The 17,819-nt window shown below is 39.1% G+C and overlaps 1 protein-coding gene across 1 annotated transcript in view; it reads right to left on the reverse strand.

The window, feature by feature from the left end:
• Nucleotides 1-15,805: 15,805 nt before the first annotated feature.
• The window catches only part of frmd3 (FERM domain containing 3), a gene marked incomplete at its 3' end in the record, with an annotated part of 58,072 nt that continues 56,058 nt past the window's right edge, over nt 15,806-17,819 (reverse strand). Inside the window, exons 15-16 of the mRNA XM_083913226.1 lie at nt 17,447-17,684; nt 15,806-16,286 (exon numbers count right to left, since the gene is read on the reverse strand). Coding sequence (XP_083769352.1) covers nt 15,806-16,286; nt 17,447-17,684 — 719 coding nt within the window. The remainder of the gene's footprint in view (nt 16,287-17,446; nt 17,685-17,819) is intronic.

Raw genomic sequence — 17,819 nt, forward strand, 5'->3', positions numbered from 1 at the left:
AACTACTTGGTTACATTTTTTGCTCTTTGATACTTTTCCAACTGTGTGCAGATGATTGAGTGTGAGTCAGGGCAGAGGAGAAACTTTAACAGTAGCGTTAACTTCTCTGATCTCTCTCTGAGGGGGGACATGGACACAGCCGTACAGATGCAGCACCTTCAACCTAAAGAGAAACATGAAAAAAAAAAGTAATTGTGTGCTAATATGTCACTGTTTTTTTTTAAAGTTTTGCTAGCTGTAGAGAAAATAAATCACACAGTGAAATGTCTGTTGTTGATTATCACTGCCATAATTACACCACTAGCAGCTGATCTGTTTTCAGAATAATTACACCGAACAGTTGGTCTTTGTATTCACGGTGTAGACTATAGGCCTATTTTTGATCATCGCTGAAATGGAAATTACACTGTGCTCATCATAACAAAGAGGAAGGGCCTGCTTGTTGCAAGTTTGGTAATTGTTATATGAAAGAGGTATTGTACATATAAGGCAGATACAGTGCATCCATACAGTCATCCATTCTTCCATCATATGCAACCACTTGTCCCTATTGGTGTCATGAGGGACTGGAGCTGATCCCAGCTGACATTGGGCGTGAGGTGGGGTACACCCTGGACAGGACCCCAGATTTTTGCAGGGCACATAGAGACAAACAGAGACAGACAACCATTCACACTCACATTCACACCTACAGACAATTTAGAGTCATCATTTAACCTAACACATACATGTCTTTGGACTGTGGGAGGAAGTCGGAGCACCTGGAAAGAACCCGAAGAGAACCCACAGAGTCTTAGGGAGAACATGCAAACTCCATACAGAAGGACTGCAGCCCAGATTTGAACCCGGAACCCTCTTGCTGTGAGTTGACAATGCTAATCACCACACCAGCTTACTGCCCCATACAATCATATATCTGTTTAAATCTAAAAATGTATGTCGAATGTAATGTGTTTTTACCTCTTGCAGCGTCTGCAGAGCTTCAGTATGTTCTCTACAGTGACGTGGCAGAAACTGAGCTTGACAGTATGGAGGTTTCCGCTGCAGTAATTGGCCAGCAGAGTAACCCTGTGGAAACAAGGTTCCTATCAGCTGAAGTGATTGAAAAGGCCCAGTGACAGCCAGAGAGAAGCTCAGTTTGTTGTGTGATGTGTGTTGTACCCTCTGTTTCCTGCGCCAGTGGAGCTGAGATCCAGCTGCTGAAGTCTTCTGCATCCCAGAGCCAGAGACTGAACTCCTGAATCTGTTACTTGCTTACAGCCACTTACATCCAGAGACCTCACACACACACACACACACACACACACACACACACACACACACACACACACACACACACACACACACACACACACACACACACACACACACACACACACACACACACACACACACACACACACACCTGTCACATAGCTTCCAACTGTCAAGATATTAAAGGTCTCTTTGACATCTTTAAACAAACCATCAGGACTTCCGGATAGTTGTGAGGTCACAACTATATTTTTGTAATTACATTTCTATTTATACTGTCAAATCATAACAAAAGTTATCTCAGGACACTTTCTCTTCAGAGTAGGTCTAGACCACATTTACCCAACGATTCCCCAAAGAGAAAACAGTAAGTCGGCAACATCAAATATATTTATGAAAGTAGAAACTGCCACTACTGTGTCGTTACGGTCATTCCCCTGGCTGCAATGACACGCAACAGCACGTTTCACATAGAGGGTGAATACAGGAAGGAAGGCTATATTAATGTATGGCAGCCATAGACTTTATAAAAAAGATGGCAGCTCAAGTTTGTGTGTACCTGATACACGGTGTGTATTTGCGGATGCTGTGCAGAGTCAGGTCAGTGACTCCAGGACAGGAACTTAAGGTCAAACACTGAAGTTCCACACAGTTCTGAAGCAAAATGTCCACGGTGGCATCATTAACCTGTTTTGCATTGAAGACCAATGCAGAGAGGACTTTTGAATCTCGTTGAGACTCTGTACTGGAAAATTCACGTATAGAATTTATTAATCATACAATGCGTGAATCTTTAGTCACAAAACCCACCGCCTGTAGTCCAGTGAGATTTAGTGAGACGAGACATTTGAGCTGTGATTTCATCACTGTGAGACTGTGTGCGTTAACTTTTGGCACCTGCCCAATGTTAAGATGTTGAAGGCCAGGACACATCTGAAACACAGAAGCAGAAAAACTGTACATAGCATACGTAGCTGTGTTATATTCAAAGGAAATCTACATTTATTAGGGAGAAATATAGACATGATGCAGAAGCACATACAAAGAGTCAAGCTCGATTGTATTCACCTTTAAAAATAAAGGGTTGATTTTCAAAAAAAAGTACCTCGTATACGGTCTGTAGACAGGACGGAGTGATGAACTGACAGCCAAACACCTCCAGTCTGCACAGACTATTGTAAAAACACACTCACACAAAACAGGAGCAAACAGGTGTGTGGGCACATCCCGATTATATCTAGATGGATTATCTACTAAAAAGGCAGTGACAACGTAAATGTGATTGTCACGTCCACTTCAGGAGTTGAACAAAGACATAATGAACAAATAAAGATGCACAACTAATCTTCTGCTGTACACTAAGAAAAAAAAAATATATATAAACAAATATAGACATCCATTACTAACCTTCCCTTGTGTCTCATGACGAGTTTCATCAGAGGGTCGTCAGTGACGTGACAGCCATTCAGGGCAACAGATTTTAGTTGCAACCTACAGGGAAGATAAATTAAGGATTAAGACTTTCTCTACACATTAGATGTCCATCCATCCTCTCTTTAATGTGCAGTGAGTTTTTAGGGTCAACCAACATACCAACGTGTATGTGTGTGTGTGTGTGTGTGCGTGTGTGTGTGTGTGTGCGTGTGTGTGTGTGTGTGTGTGTGTGTGTGTGTGTGTGTGTGTGTGTGTGTGTGTGTGTGTGTGCGCGTGTGTATGCGTGTGTGTGTGTGTGTGTGTGTGTGTGTGTGTGTGTGTGTGTGTGTGTGTGTGTGTGTGTGTGTGTGTGTTTAAGAAAACTGACCCCGGGCAGCCCTCACTCAGAGCTTTCACTCCTGTGTCTGTTGCTCCACTCCAGCTCAGATCCAAACTGGTCACATGATGACACAGCTGACCAATCAGAGGCAGCATCTGGTCACCATGGAGACCAGGGCCAAAGCAACTTGTGACCTTGAGTTCCTGTAATTAACAAATGACAAATGCAATGTAGATTTTTCACTTGTTAATATAGAAACAGAGTTTAGCTCCATAGTCTACTGTATATTGGGTTATTTCAAACCTAGGGAGTGAAATTTCAAAATGTTGTGGCAACAATTTAAACCACTATAATTCAGTCACAATATAACAGTTTGCAGTAAGTGGTCTATGTTATTAATATTATTATTTCTTACAGAATAAAAGGAGGTGGCTGTGGTGATTTACACACCTTTTATTGTACTTTAAGATGTGTTGTTGACATTGACGGCTGGCAGATGGATTCAGGATGCAGGGTCAATAAATTCACAGTTCAGTACAAGATTAGAAAATACATCTCACTGGATTCCTTTTAAATATGTTTTGCTTTTTTTGTCTTACAAGTGGAAGATTTTTTAAACCAGACACAGGCAGCAGTGGCTTATTGATAATGAGGATCCAGAGTGGTGGACTTGAGACTTGATGACTTGTAAAACTGTTTTGATGATTTGCAACTTGACTTGACAGAAAACAAACGACTTGGGACCCGACTTAGATTTGGAAGTCAAAGACTGGTGACTTGACTTGAACCTGAGACATGGTAGTTCAATGACTTTGCTGTGTTTATTTTACGTTTTCATTTTAAATGTTAAATATAAATATTCAATGTTGTGAAAGTTGACATTACTAATGTGTGTGTAATGTTACCTGGTGTCTGTGAGGACTTATGTTAGCTAACGTTAGCCTGAAAACAATTGATATCACTTATCAATCACCAGGATATAAAACAGCATTTAGACTGAGAAAAAAGTAAGAAGTAAAAAAGCTTTTTGAAAGTTTTTTCCATTATTTCGTTTCAGTCTGTCCGTCAGGATTTCACTGTTGAGGAGGGAATTTTTTTGACTGAGAAATTTAGAAATAAATAACCTTTAATTAGGTTATTTGTTTTTGTTTTCTTTTACTACATTTGTTTCACTGAATATACTTAATTATGATACAAATTCAGTTCACTGTCACACTTTAACAGGTTAAAAAGATTGGCCAATAATATTACAAGACAGGAACCTTGTCTATCTCTGTTTTAAAGACCAGATACTGCAGGTAAGTGACTTGACTTGATCTTGGCAAGAAAAAATGAATTGGGATTTACTTGAGACTTGGACCAAATGACTTGAGTCACATGTCTGTGAGGATCTAATCCTACAACTTGAGGGTCACACTGTCAAGTCATGTGATGGCCAGCATCCAAAAGCTTTTACTAAACGTCCGCCCATTATTGTTTTTTAAGCTCTGAGCGATCAATAAATTACAGCACAATAAAGAATATTTTTACTTGACTGTATGAACTCCGACTGAATGTATTACCTCCAGAAAGTTTCTGCACAGAGTGAAAAAGATTTCCAGCCCACAGGAGGTGAGAGACAGGCCACTGCAGCTGTACAGACACAGACTGCGAGGATGACGTTTGCCCACACCAAGTAACCACGGCTCCGTCACTTCAGAGTTTTCAATCCTCAGATTTCTCCCTCCAAAGAGAGAGAAAGATTTATTGTTTAGTATTATGAACCTGTTTTGGTGATTCAAAACTTTGGCTCTGACCTACAATGTGTGTACAGGTATGAAAGCATGTGATGGTGCAGGTCTGGGTTATCTTACTGTATGTTTGACCAGGGAGTGGTACAGTACACCACCGCACTGGAGGTGCTTACATCATGAGAACACACCATGTGCTGACACAAATCCTACTTGGAAAAGTTCAGGACATCCCACCTCCCTATGTCATTAACTCCAATGTTTAACCTGAACTGCACAAAGCCAAACCATAAAAGTCTACATACTTAAAGGGATAGTTTAGCTTTTATAAGTTGGGGCTGGATGAGGTACTTATCCATAGTCAATGTACACTAGATGACAATTAGCATGCCACCGGTTTGGAGAAGCAGACATACTGCTGTGGATAGGAGCGGCCACTTCTGCAAAATGGATTTTAGCAATGTAAAAAAAAAACAAGTCCCACCTAAAAATCAGTTTGAGTGTACACTATAATCAGAATATTTTCACAGCTTTATTTTGCAGTCACACAGCTACATTTTCTCAATGTATTCCTCACATAAGTGTAACTGTGTGTGTACTGTGTTACACCGCAGACCAGCTGTTTGGATCACTCTGGACTTTCCGCAGTTTATGCAATACACAAATACAAGACATAAAAGGGAGTGATTATGAAAGTGATGACGTAATTCTGTTCACTGTGGAGACAACGGGGTCCTTTTATGAGCTGAAGTATACAGAAAGAGATACTGAATGGCAGAATTGAGTTTAATCGGCATGCAATTGATTGAATGCCGATTAAACACTGACAACGAAAGATTTGTGCCACATAGAAAATTAGTTTAAATGAACACTACCAGAGCAGAGAGGGGGTATGCCAGTGTCAGAGGAGAAAATACGGTATTTACAGTGATCTATACAAACTGGAGCGAAGTGAACCTGCCTGAGAGAGAGAGAGAGAGAGAGAGAGAGAGAGAGAGAGAGAGAGAGAGAGAGAGAGAGAGAGAGAGAGAGAGAGAGAGAGAGAGACAAAGAGTGAGAGAGAGAGAGAGAGGGAGAGAGAGAGAGAGAGAGGGAGAGAGAGAGAGAGAGAGAGAGAGAGAGGGAAAATCTGAAGGAACTGGAGGAAAGTGCTGTCTGACAGCAAGTTAAAAATGATTCTAAGTAAAGCTTACACTTTAACTGGAATATATATTTTTCCAGTGGGCCTTTTAAGTTGGCTGAAATACGATAAGCTACTGCCCCTGTTCATAGCTGTTTCATTGCCCGCCTTGGGTGTCAGTACTCCTGCCTCTGGCCTGCTTCTCCAAACAGGAAGCATGCTGACTGCCATCTCCGAACACAAGTACCTGTTACAACCCCACTTCAAAAAATCTGAACTATCCTTTTAATACCACTTAATAGCTAAATAATGTTATCTCTTTCCCAATAATTTATGGTGCAGTTTTGACTCACAGAGTGTATGATCAGTAGCCAGCGTGTGCATGCGGCTGCAGACCTGCAGCACTCTGCTCAGATCACTGTGAGGCAGCAGGGACAGGATGGACAGCCACACCTCATCAGGAAGACACAGCCAGCGGTCATGTAAAGGGACACTTGCTGGCTGACAGGTGTAATGACGGCACATGATGACGCAAACAAAACACATATTTGATTAAAAGTCAAAGCATTCTCTTACTTACAAACTATTTATTAGTTTATTAAATAGGACAGGTCTAGACAGACGGTAAATAAAGGGTGGAGAGAGAGGGGAGAGGACTGGCAGCACAGGACGGCAGGTTGAATTTGAACCCATGCCACTGCAGTAAGGACTCAACCGTTTTGTATGTGAGCATGGGCTTTTTAAACATTTGATAAATGTGATAACTGTGAGATATCATAAACAAAGTGCAGAAATAAATATTCCTTACTCTGTATTTGTCAGTCTGTTTACATCGACATGCACCTGTAAAGCCAAACAAAGAGTTATATATAGATGGTCTATAAGAATATAAAAATTATAATTATTAGGCTTTTTTTCTTCACTAGATGTTACTTAGTAAACTTTTTATTTTCAAGTCTTTACAGAAGACATAATCGCATGAACAGTTGGGTTTAAAACCCTCCCTCTTTCATTAATTAACTACTACAGTCTGAAACCCAACCTTAGCTTAATGTTAAGTATTTTCTAACATTAACTAAAAACTCTCTTAACCTTAAAATGAGCATAATGAACAGAGGCAGGGTATGCAAGCTAATCTTTTCTCTACAACTTGAAGTACAAGCACAGAACTCTTTATTTAACTCTACTGAAAATCCTCTTTATCTTATGACTTGCTGCTGCATCAGAAGTGTGAAATTAATTAAGGGATAAAAGCAAATCTGTGTTATGTGGCACCAGAGATATCAACCCATTAAAATGAAGCCATTCATATGACTTGATGGTGTTTTTTATTTATAAGTTGTTTTTTTGTAACAACTCAGTTTGTAGGTGGTATTCTGAGCATGTAATGCGGTGCTGAACTCACCCGAGGCTGGTGGTGTTGTCGTGGTGTCATGAAGAAGAGGGGTGTGTGTGTCTGTGGGTGGCAGACATTTGTGTGTAAGTCTCCAGGTTGAAGCAGGTTTCACTTTGGCCTCTGGTCTTTTTGTGGGTTTGTTTACTCCTGGTGATTGAGGTCTGCAGGACACACAGAGGTTCAACTTGACACAATAAAAAAATACAGTACAATTTAACATTTCAGTTAATGTGACAGAGCCGTACATTGTTGATATTGTGAGAATAGATAATAATTTTATCTGGAAGTGTATTCAGTCCTATAAAAGTACATGTTTTCTTGTGTTTCTCAGTTGTAACGCTCAGATTGTTTGTAATAAATCAAAATGAAATTGCTGAATGGGTGCATATTGATGATTCGTTTTGGTAGTTTAAAGATACAGCAACAAATTCCAACAATTAATGTTCATGCACATATTTGGCTCTTCATCTGTTACCTTTGCAATATTTCTTTATTGGTTGGAGAAGACAGGGAGACACTTGACTTTTCACAAAGTCTCAATGAGGCTCCTTGGTGACCCCCAGCTTTTGTCTTTTGACCTTTGACCCCTCTCTGACAACCTTTAATGCCTGAATTATGCCAGATTCTCTTTGGAAACAAACCTGAACACAAGAACAAAGAAAGAGACAAATCATGCAAGGACATACAGAGGGACAAACACATACAGTTTATTCATGCACTCACACACACATACAGTATACTGTATATAAATCATTCATCATGATTAATTGTACTTTGCTTCAGTGTGAAAGGGGGCAAAGGAAAAGAGTTAACCGAAATGAAATGTCAGCGAACAAGATTGTTATCTAACCTCAAACTCCCAACGTTTTTTAATAAACACCGCTTGAAAATAACTGGGAGGTAATTTTTTTTTTTTAAATAATAAAAAGATGAGAGAAAAGTCTGGGAAATAAAGTTTTAGTCTAGCAAAAGTATGTTTTGTTTTCTTTCCTGTCCTGTAAAATAAGATTGGAAGCCATAACTCTAGACATTATAGACGGTATAAACCGGTACATACTGTACGGAAGCCGTGAGAGACGAGTGAGAGAAAAAAATATATACTAGTTCATTTTAATTTTCCAAGTTTTGTTTTCTGCTGTTTTTATGACTGAAGTACTGGTCATAATAAAAAAGTTTGCTAGGATAATCCTCTTAATTCCTTAATTTGTTTGTTTAATTGATTAAAAAAAAGTTTTTTGTTTGCTGTAATAGGCCGACTTATTTTGGCCACAAGAGGCTGAAGTGCAGCACCTTTTGCGCCTCATCCCTGCATGTGAGTTTAAGCTTTTCAATGCACTCTAAACACAAGGTTCATAAACTGTGTGTTGTAGAAAGGTATGTAACATTACTGTCGTGTCTAGAAATGTATTTTAATTGGTGCTAGAACAAGGGCAGTAGTGCACTTCAGTCTCTCGTGGCTGAAATGACAACACAAATAAAGAAAAATTACCCTGGCGAAAAAAAATTCACCTTCTTAAACTTTTTATAAACACGGGAGACAAAACAATTTAGATCACACTTGGATCAAAAAAGCGGATCAACAGATTTTGTCATTTACCTCTCAGGGCTTCCATATATACAGTATTTAACTTGTAATAAATGCCTTGGTATATGATATTTAATACCTGAGTTAGTTGTGAGTGCAGCACTCTCCTCCACAGCAGGGACATCATCTCTAGGTGCAGTGTCCACGTGCTCCATAGCAGTGTTAATAACTTCATCAGGTGAGGTTTTGCCTCCTGCAGTTCCTTTTATTAATTCACCACATTTGTTGCGATCAAGACCCACGTGTGTGTTGCAGGTGACAGTGTTTCTCTCAAATACAGGTCTACTCTCAGCACAAATGGTAGGAGGGGTTTCCTTCACAGTCATATTGTCACAGTCTTTGTTTTGATCATGTTCAAGTGTTCTCCCACTTCTATTGTATTGAGATCTGCCCTGGTTTCTGTTTTCTTCCTTTATGATTTCTGTAGCTGTAACCCTTTTACCTCCTGCTTTAACGGGATGTTTTTCAATCTCAGGATTTTGTGGTGCAATTTCTTCAGGTGTCTCTCTGTCTTTTACAGGTGACTCTGTAAAACATCCCGGTTCAATATATTGACTTTTTGTTTCTCTGAGGTGATGCAATTGATCCACACAAAGCTGGTACTGCTCGTATACAGTCAAAGTTGGTGGTGTTTTAAAATGACAGCTAAAGTTTGATGTCTTTTCCATCAGTTCTTGTGTCTCTTCTGGCTTTTTTGCATACACTGCAAAAGCTGAGCTAGATTCTTGTTCTTCATTTACCTTCCTCTTTCTTTTGCCAGTCCTAGGGTCTTCTGCTTCATCCTTTGTAACTTTCTTCTTGGTTCTCACCTTCCCCTCAACATTTACTTTGCTCAGCTCCATCTGATGTCCTGGTATGTCTCTTTCTGACTGAGCTCCAGCTGCTTTATAACCTAATTTCGTGCTACCAAACATGCTCTCCATATTGCTGCAGCATGATGTGGGTTCTTTGATTGAGCATGTTGCACCATCTGATGCAAGTGTTTGATTTGTGTGTCTGTCTGATGAATTGATGTCTGGTCTTTGAGTAGATATGAACAGGCCGCTCGTTCTGCAGTTGTTGCCTTGGCTAGGAGTTTGCCTCTGCTCTTGGTTGGCCAGTGTCAAGCTTTCAACTCTGCAGAATTTGCGGTGAAGCTCTGTCCCACTACTGAGGAAACTGTGAGCCCAGTCCAACACATACCTCAGCTTCTGCTGCTCACTGAAAAGAGAGTCTCTGAGAAGGTGAAGGTCCAGATCCTGGTTGATGGTCTGCCTACAATTCCCAGAGTCTTCCAGTAGTTCAGACACAGTACGTCCTGCTCTTGTTATAGGATGCATCTCCATAGTTTGATTTGCTGCTTGAATGGTCATCTGTGGCTCGTGTTTATTAGATCTCTCCATTGTATCTTTCTCTTCGTCACGTAGCCTTCATGCATTATGTTATTTTATCTCCAGGAAACTGATGAACAGACTGCACACACTAATGTCTTAACAACGACGACACTTTCCTGGTAAAACAGAAGAAGCAAAACAAGCAGTTTGATTTCACATACTACACAAAAATAACCATAAGAACACTTATTATTGTCTCTATGACTGAGAGGTGAATTTTTCTATCAAAGCCATAAACAACAGCTAAACTACACAATCCAGCTTGGAAGAATTACAAGTCACTTCAAGATTTTTTTTATTTCTATCTATTTCAGTAAACTAATTCTTGTAGAGTAGGCATAGTAGAGCTTACCTGGACATGACATTTTCCTTATCCAATAGAAAATAGACTGTAATGCACTCAAGACTTGTCTAGATGGTAAAGGTTTGAACACTCCTTGTATCCAAGAAATCACACATACATCACCATAGAGACACAAACACAAATTTCAGTCACACTTTCACACCACATGAGGGAGACAAAGCTTCGAAAACGTTTTGGGAAACTGTCTTGAATGTCAAGTTCATCCTGATGACTGAGAAATAGAATTTCTCAAATCTGAGATTCAACCCAAACCTTAATTTTGTTAACAAAAAGTTTTGTAAAAAAAATAATCCACACATTTGACACCATATTTCAATATATATTTATTGGGGAGCTGTATTGTGGCAGTATTAACATATAAAACAATCCATGTTTTCTTTTATAACATACAAACATTCAAAATGTTCACTTCACAAAGTTCATAAGGCTTGGTTGTCCCAGAAGAGAGGGGGTCATTACTTGGGGATTTTTTTCTTTTTTTTCAGATTAAATCTCCCAGAGTTTCTTATTAAGAGACTGAATGACAAAAAAAGAAAACAATCTGACTAAGCAATAAAACAAATCAGTTTGACTAACAACCGAAAACAACAAAGTGACCGTGCAAGAGAATCTGCTACTGTACATGCCCACACAACACTGAAATAATATACTGAACAGCTTATTTTCTCTTATACCATGTGATAACCATTAGTTTTGCATATAGTAGACCTGAGTTCAAATATTTAAAATCTTAAATGAATAAATCAAACACAGAATTTGTGTATTAGGTTTAAACAGCTTTGAATTTTGGGTGTTGTCTGTAAAGCATTTAAAATTTTTACTGATATAAATAAAAGCAGGTAATTAAATTTAAGGTTTGTAAATACTTGACTCGTGTCATGAACTCAGTAATAATAATACCTCAGATATGACATCAAGTGGTGCGTGATCTGTATGATGTTTTTAATCACAGTTTTATGTAAAGTACTGGCAGCAAAACGTTCTCGGCCCATCTATATGCTGTAAAACTCAGGAACACAAGTTCAGTAGCTCAAAACAAGAGCTAAATCTCAAAGGGGTGAACTTCCCCTTTAAACTCATAAAGGCTAAACTGATAAAATGAGCTACAAACTAATAAAATGCTACATCGTCATGTGGGGCCAGAAGATCTGTTTGATCACAGAACCGAAAGGCCTTTTGTTGTTTGCAATGAGTTGAGGTGTCGTTTTACTGTCCATTCACTTGGTCCAGTGTTTTTTTAAACAAACCTAAAAAACTGAACATCTAAATAATTAATGTCTCTGAATTTTCGATTCAGTTAATAGCATGCTCTGTTAGCAATGAGGTTGGGGTGTTAGCATTTAGCATCTGGCTTTAATGATTTACACACACGGCAATAGCACAATGAAGCTAACTAGTCAAAGATATTAGAGCTGACTGCAAAATGATCTTTTTCCAAGCAGCCATGAAGAAGTTCTCTTTTTTGAGCTGAGCTTTTTTTCATTTCTTTTTTTAAATAAACCAAAAGTAGGCAGAACAGAATTAGCAACCATGTGTATTCAGTCTTGTCAAGTCAATGTTTAAAATGGAGCCCAAAGCAGAATGCATGATATGTTTTGGTTTTGAAATGCGGTCCCAAAACTGATCAGGTGACCAATGTCTTATTTTGATTGAGTGAAAAAACTCAAATGTCTCAATCTGTTTCCTCTTCCTCCTCTTGGTAAAAACACAGAGAACATGCATTCATCTAAGATGGTCAAGACAGCCAAGCCTAAATCTAGATCGCTTTATACAGACAAGACACGCAGAGGGAAGAAAGAAAGGAAATCTTTTCCCAGATTGTTTTTTTTTTTGCCACAACTATAAGAACAGTATTTACAGATGAGGGCATGCAATTTGCATTGAGAGGTCAGAGTGAGAGATACCCCGGGTTAGTTAGAGGAGGATGGAACACAGAAATAAAGGACAAAAGCTAGGGACAAACTATGTCTGTACAGCTGTGTACATGAAGCTTATACAGAGAAACTTCTATTTTAAATCTACAGTGACGCGCTCAAGCATTTTGGTGCACATGCAGCAACAAACATGAAGACAGGATGATATTTCATGATGATGATGATATCCCCCCCACTGTTAGTAATCATGGGATGATGGTGATCATTAAGCAGTGCATACAGATCGGCTTCATCCACTACAGTGAAGCTCAGAGTCTGTGATGTTAAATGCAAACGTCATCATCATAGTGGTTTGGCCCTTCGCTTGGTTTCAGCTTTGAAACTCAGTGCATGTGCAGTAGTAGGAAAATAAAAGCTTTGTCCCAAATAAGCGCATTTCTGTTGTTGCTGCATAAAGCTTGTTGATGCATAAAGTTTACAGAGTTACATGACACACAGCTGATAATGTGATTGGTTATAATGAGAAGTTTTTGATGGTGGTGTGCACTGCAGCCAAAGAGTATGGAGAGTAATTTCTGAAAATAAACTTTAAAGCAGTAGCTCAGTTCTTTACAAGAGTCTAAATACCGTGTGAGTATATGATAGTGGCTGATAGACTCCATGTTGCTACTCCTACTTTGATAGCAGCGTACCAACTGACTGTCCCCGCTGCCGTAAAGCTGTATGGAAGTTCAGCTATGATGGCCAAACCGAAGTTAGTGGCCTTCATCAGTAAAGACTTTTTAGGTTATATGTTTAGATGCATATGTAGTTTCTATGAAATGAGCCAACAACGACATATCATCTGCAGCCATATTTAGGTCAAGCTACAGGCTTGGTATAAATACATACAGTGATTGGATATTCATGATAGCAAGACATGTACTGTGAATGGAATGAATGAACTATATGGTGTATGCTGTGATTAGATGCATTTTTTGTATTTTTTTAGACATATATGTTATTTTGATCATGAACTACTAATGCCCTTTCCTGAGAAGTTGATCCAAATTGAAGTACATTTTGAAACAGAACTTCTTTTAAAAAAACACAAAACAAAATACATCTGCTTTCATTTGAGCTGAAGTAATTTCTCATCACTGTAGCACTCTTCTCTTCTCTATACAGAGCCGAGATACTGTAACTGTAACTGTAATCTGAACAATCACATGGTGATGGCTGGAAGTTCCCAAAAGTGACTTCTCATCAAAGCTATGGAAGACTGATTTAGTCTTTAGCCAAGTACACAGAGTTATATAATGTATAACTCTGTGTAACTCTGTGACCCACTCGGGTCATGTTGCACAAGTTTTACTTTTGTTACTTTGAGTACATCTTGATGCCAATACTAATGTACTTTTAAATTACATTTTGAATGCAGGATTTTTACTTTTGTTTATTTACTCAAGTATTTTTATACTGTGGTGTTACTACATTTATTTGAGTTACGTTTCTCAATAATTCTTCCACCACTGGTTCTAACCAATTCTTTTTCATTTTTGACTCCATGGTCAGACATTTTGGTAACCCCAGCCATATGATCAGTGAAGGTCCATGAACAAAGCATTATATCTACTCAAACTTTCCTTTTAAACACTTCCCCATCTATATAATTACTGATAAGTCTGCCTTGTGCCTGCATAATGTTGCTGACATTAAAATGAAAAATGCGGTCATATATAAACAGTTGCAGGAACACAGGATACGCAACATGATGTTATCACAGATGATTTTAGAAATGGCTACAAATCATTTCTAATTAGATTTAAGGACTAAAAGTTAAATACCTGCAACTGTACCATGTTACTCAGTCTGACCAACATCTTCCTCACCAGAAAATTACATAACTTGTCCCCTCGTCTCACGTAGAAGCAGTGAACTTGGAGTACACACACCTGTTTCACTGGGCATTTTGAGTGTAACATCTTATTACTTCAAATCCCTCAAATCCTGACCCACAATCACAGTTTTATCCACCATAACAACAGTAAGTTTTTATCATAAACCTACAAGTATAACCTTTTCTTCTTTTAGTATTTCTTTAATCATTTAATGTTGAAACTCTCCTTAAAACATACTGAAAGATGCATTAGTAGCCTTAATTAATGAGCAAACCTTAAGTTCAGAAGACATTTAGAAGTTCAACAAAACACACGTTTTATCATCACAAACAGACTAAAGTTTCTCTCTTCGGCCGCCTTCCTATTTCCAAAATGACATCACATAATCTGAAACAGTTGTAATCTGTGGTCTGTGTAAAAGATTTGTGCTATAGCCTCTGTAGGAAAAACCCAGGGTGCTACCGAGTCAGCAAATGCTAATGGTAGTCTTAAAAAATATCTTAAATTTCTCAACACCCATCACCCCAATAAACTTCAATAAATTTGCTTTTTTTTTTGTTATATTTTGTAAACTCGTAATTTCAAAATAAGCTCAAAGTAGATCCTCTCACTGAAAAATTCCTGAAAGATCTGGATCACATAAAAATGTACAAAACGTTAAAAACAACTTATTTAAGATTGGTATTAATTATCAATATTTCTCTCTCGTCTTTAAATATATATAATATACCTCTGACTGTGGCTATTGTTGAGTTCGGTGACAAATCAATTGTTCTCTTTCTGTTCCCACCCACTCCGTCATGACTGACAGGCTGGGTGACCAATCGGGTGCTCCACTCTGAGGGCGAGAACCAATCAGAATGATTTGCGATATTTACCAAAGAGTCGTTGCATCAGCTCATCAGCATCAGGAGTGAACGGACCTTTAAACCTTCTATTAAAACAAATCCCACCACTTTTTTTCTTTTCTGAATCCTTTTGTGACTTTTTCTATTTTCATGAATCTCTCCCTTCCACAGGTTTTAACTTGAACACTTACAGTAGTTCTTGTCCTCCTTCTTTTCAGTTCACTGCCAAGTGTCAATCTTAACAAGTATTTGGATCCTATGATTTAAATATTCTTTCTTTCTTTTCTCTCGTTTCTTCAAGACACTAAATTATGCTGCCAAAGAGGTGAAACAAATGTACTTGTTTCAGTGTAATTCAATCAGAAATAAAGTTAAACAAAGCGGTTTGACAATATATCCATCTCAAGCTTCTTTTTAAATACTGCAATATTTTGAGCCCTCATAAAAAAAAAATCATTGCACCATTGCTCATAAAAAAAACTGCTCTTTAACAAGTGGAATAATTTCATCCCATTGGCAGACTGGTTCTTTTGTCTCACCAGTTGTTGAGACTGAATATAAGATTAAACGACATGTTAAGACAGACATTTGGGCATATTTGTTTCCCCCTGCAGTGACTCCTCACTCCTCAGTCTGACCAAAGGTTCTCCATGGCCATGCTGATCCTACACAGGATCCAGCGCCGGAGCGGGCAGTAATACTCGTAGTGAAACTGCTCAAACTCCGGCGTCTGGCGGATCTCGTGGAGGAACGACACGTCGATGTCTGACTCGAGCAGTAGCAGCAGTGTGGGCACAGTGACAAGCAGGACGCCCATTACCACGGCAACAAAGCGGGCCACGCTCAGCACACAAGCATTGACTCTCTCATTGGATGACAGCAGGCGTAGGCTGCTAGTCAGGACTCCTCCCATTTGACTTCTTGCAGCCAGTCGGGTGCGTTCGTAGGCCCGGTCTCGCTCCCTCTCGACCTCCAGCTGGGCCTGGATGTCAGGGTCGGCATGGAGCTCCCTCAGCATCCTGACGGGGCTTTGGACCGGAGAGGAGAAGAGCAAGTCGACACCTCCCTGACTGTCGTCCACTGGGGTGGGTAACATGCTGGCACAAGGGCTTAATGGGAGAGAGAAGACAGTCAAAGAAAACACAAATTATTAGATAATACATCAAAACTGTCAGAGTTGGTGGTCTAAAACAAGTTGGTGGTGCCCAGAAAATAGCATGCTGCATAAGAGCCATGCCAGGTGCACTGTAACACAGGAAAACTGCATTGACATGTGTTTAGTTTAGAAAGCCGTACAGCAGCAGTGTTCTACACTCTAAGATGCTCTTACTCTGATAACTATTCATTTATTATTTACTTAGGATAAATGTGTAATAATAATATCATTTTCAACCTATGTTGTCTATTCGTAACACTATGGATTTTTAGTGATTATAGCATTATTTATAGTTCTAAGTGGCATAAACGTGAAATTGAAGATATTTAGTAGGATATATACTGTTTATCTATTGAAAAGGTCATTCGTTTTCTTAAATTTTCCATTAAATGGGCTAAAACAGTCAGATCTATAATCAGCAGGTTATGTTTTTGGTTTGTTTGTTGGTTGGTCTTTTCGTCAGAAAAACTAAAGGTCCTGTTTTCATTAAACTTTGTGGAAGGGTGTGGCATTCAATGAAATCAATGGAGTGGATCTAAATCAAGGGGCAGATAAGAAATTATTTTTCACTTTCGTTAACACTGAGAGATATGGCATGGCCTGGCAGGGGTCGGCACTCTGAGATTAAAATAAAAAAACTATGTCAACTTATACTGGCTACTTTGGGGCAGCAGAAACCAGCCGTTAACACACCACTGACATGTAAACTATTATGACCCTTCAAGTTGATATGGCTCACTTGTAAGCAGGGCGCTGCTGCTTGTTTATACATCCAGCGGTTACAGAGAAACATTATTAAACATTTATTTAGAGTCGTGTCCTGAGGGAAATATCTCTTAACCTGCTAAACTGTATGTCCACCAGCTGGTTGCTAACTTGTGTCTTTGTCTGTCTTGTGATTGATGCCGAGCAGGTTGTGTACTTTGGAGTTTTAATGTTGCCCTTTTTCACTGAAAACAGCAGCCTGCTGCAACCAAATAAGCTGCTACAAGAGCAGGTCAAGTAAAGAAAAACAGTAAAGTTGAGAGCCTGAAGGAAGGAAACACTGCGCTGAAAGAGATAAAACATAGCTATTACAAAAAATATTGATTATATCTGCATAGCTCTATAGACCTGTAGACAAGCTCAGAAATGGTGAGTGGGCCGCTGGCCTCGTCGTCTTCCTCCACCTCATCTTCAGCTTTGGGCGTCTGAGGCCGGAGATTTGAGGTTTCCATGGAAACATTGGGAGGCTGCAGGTCGTTGCCTAAAGCAGAGTTTCCTCTTTCATTACTTTGTTGCTCTGTGTCTGCAGGAGCAGCTGAAGGTTTGAGAGGAGACAAGGGGCCAGAGTCCTTCACAGCAACAACACCTGGTGAGAGAAAAATAACATGTTTCTAGTTAAATCTTATAAATCTCATACTGGGTGCAAAGACAACTTCAGTTAACTTGGGAATATAAACCTACTATCAAAAAGATTTCCTTTGAGAAGGCAAAATGCAGTGAA

Source organism: Echiichthys vipera (assembly GCF_963691815.1).
Source record: "Echiichthys vipera genome assembly, chromosome: 4".
Lineage (NCBI taxonomy): Eukaryota > Metazoa > Chordata > Actinopteri > Perciformes > Trachinidae > Echiichthys > Echiichthys vipera.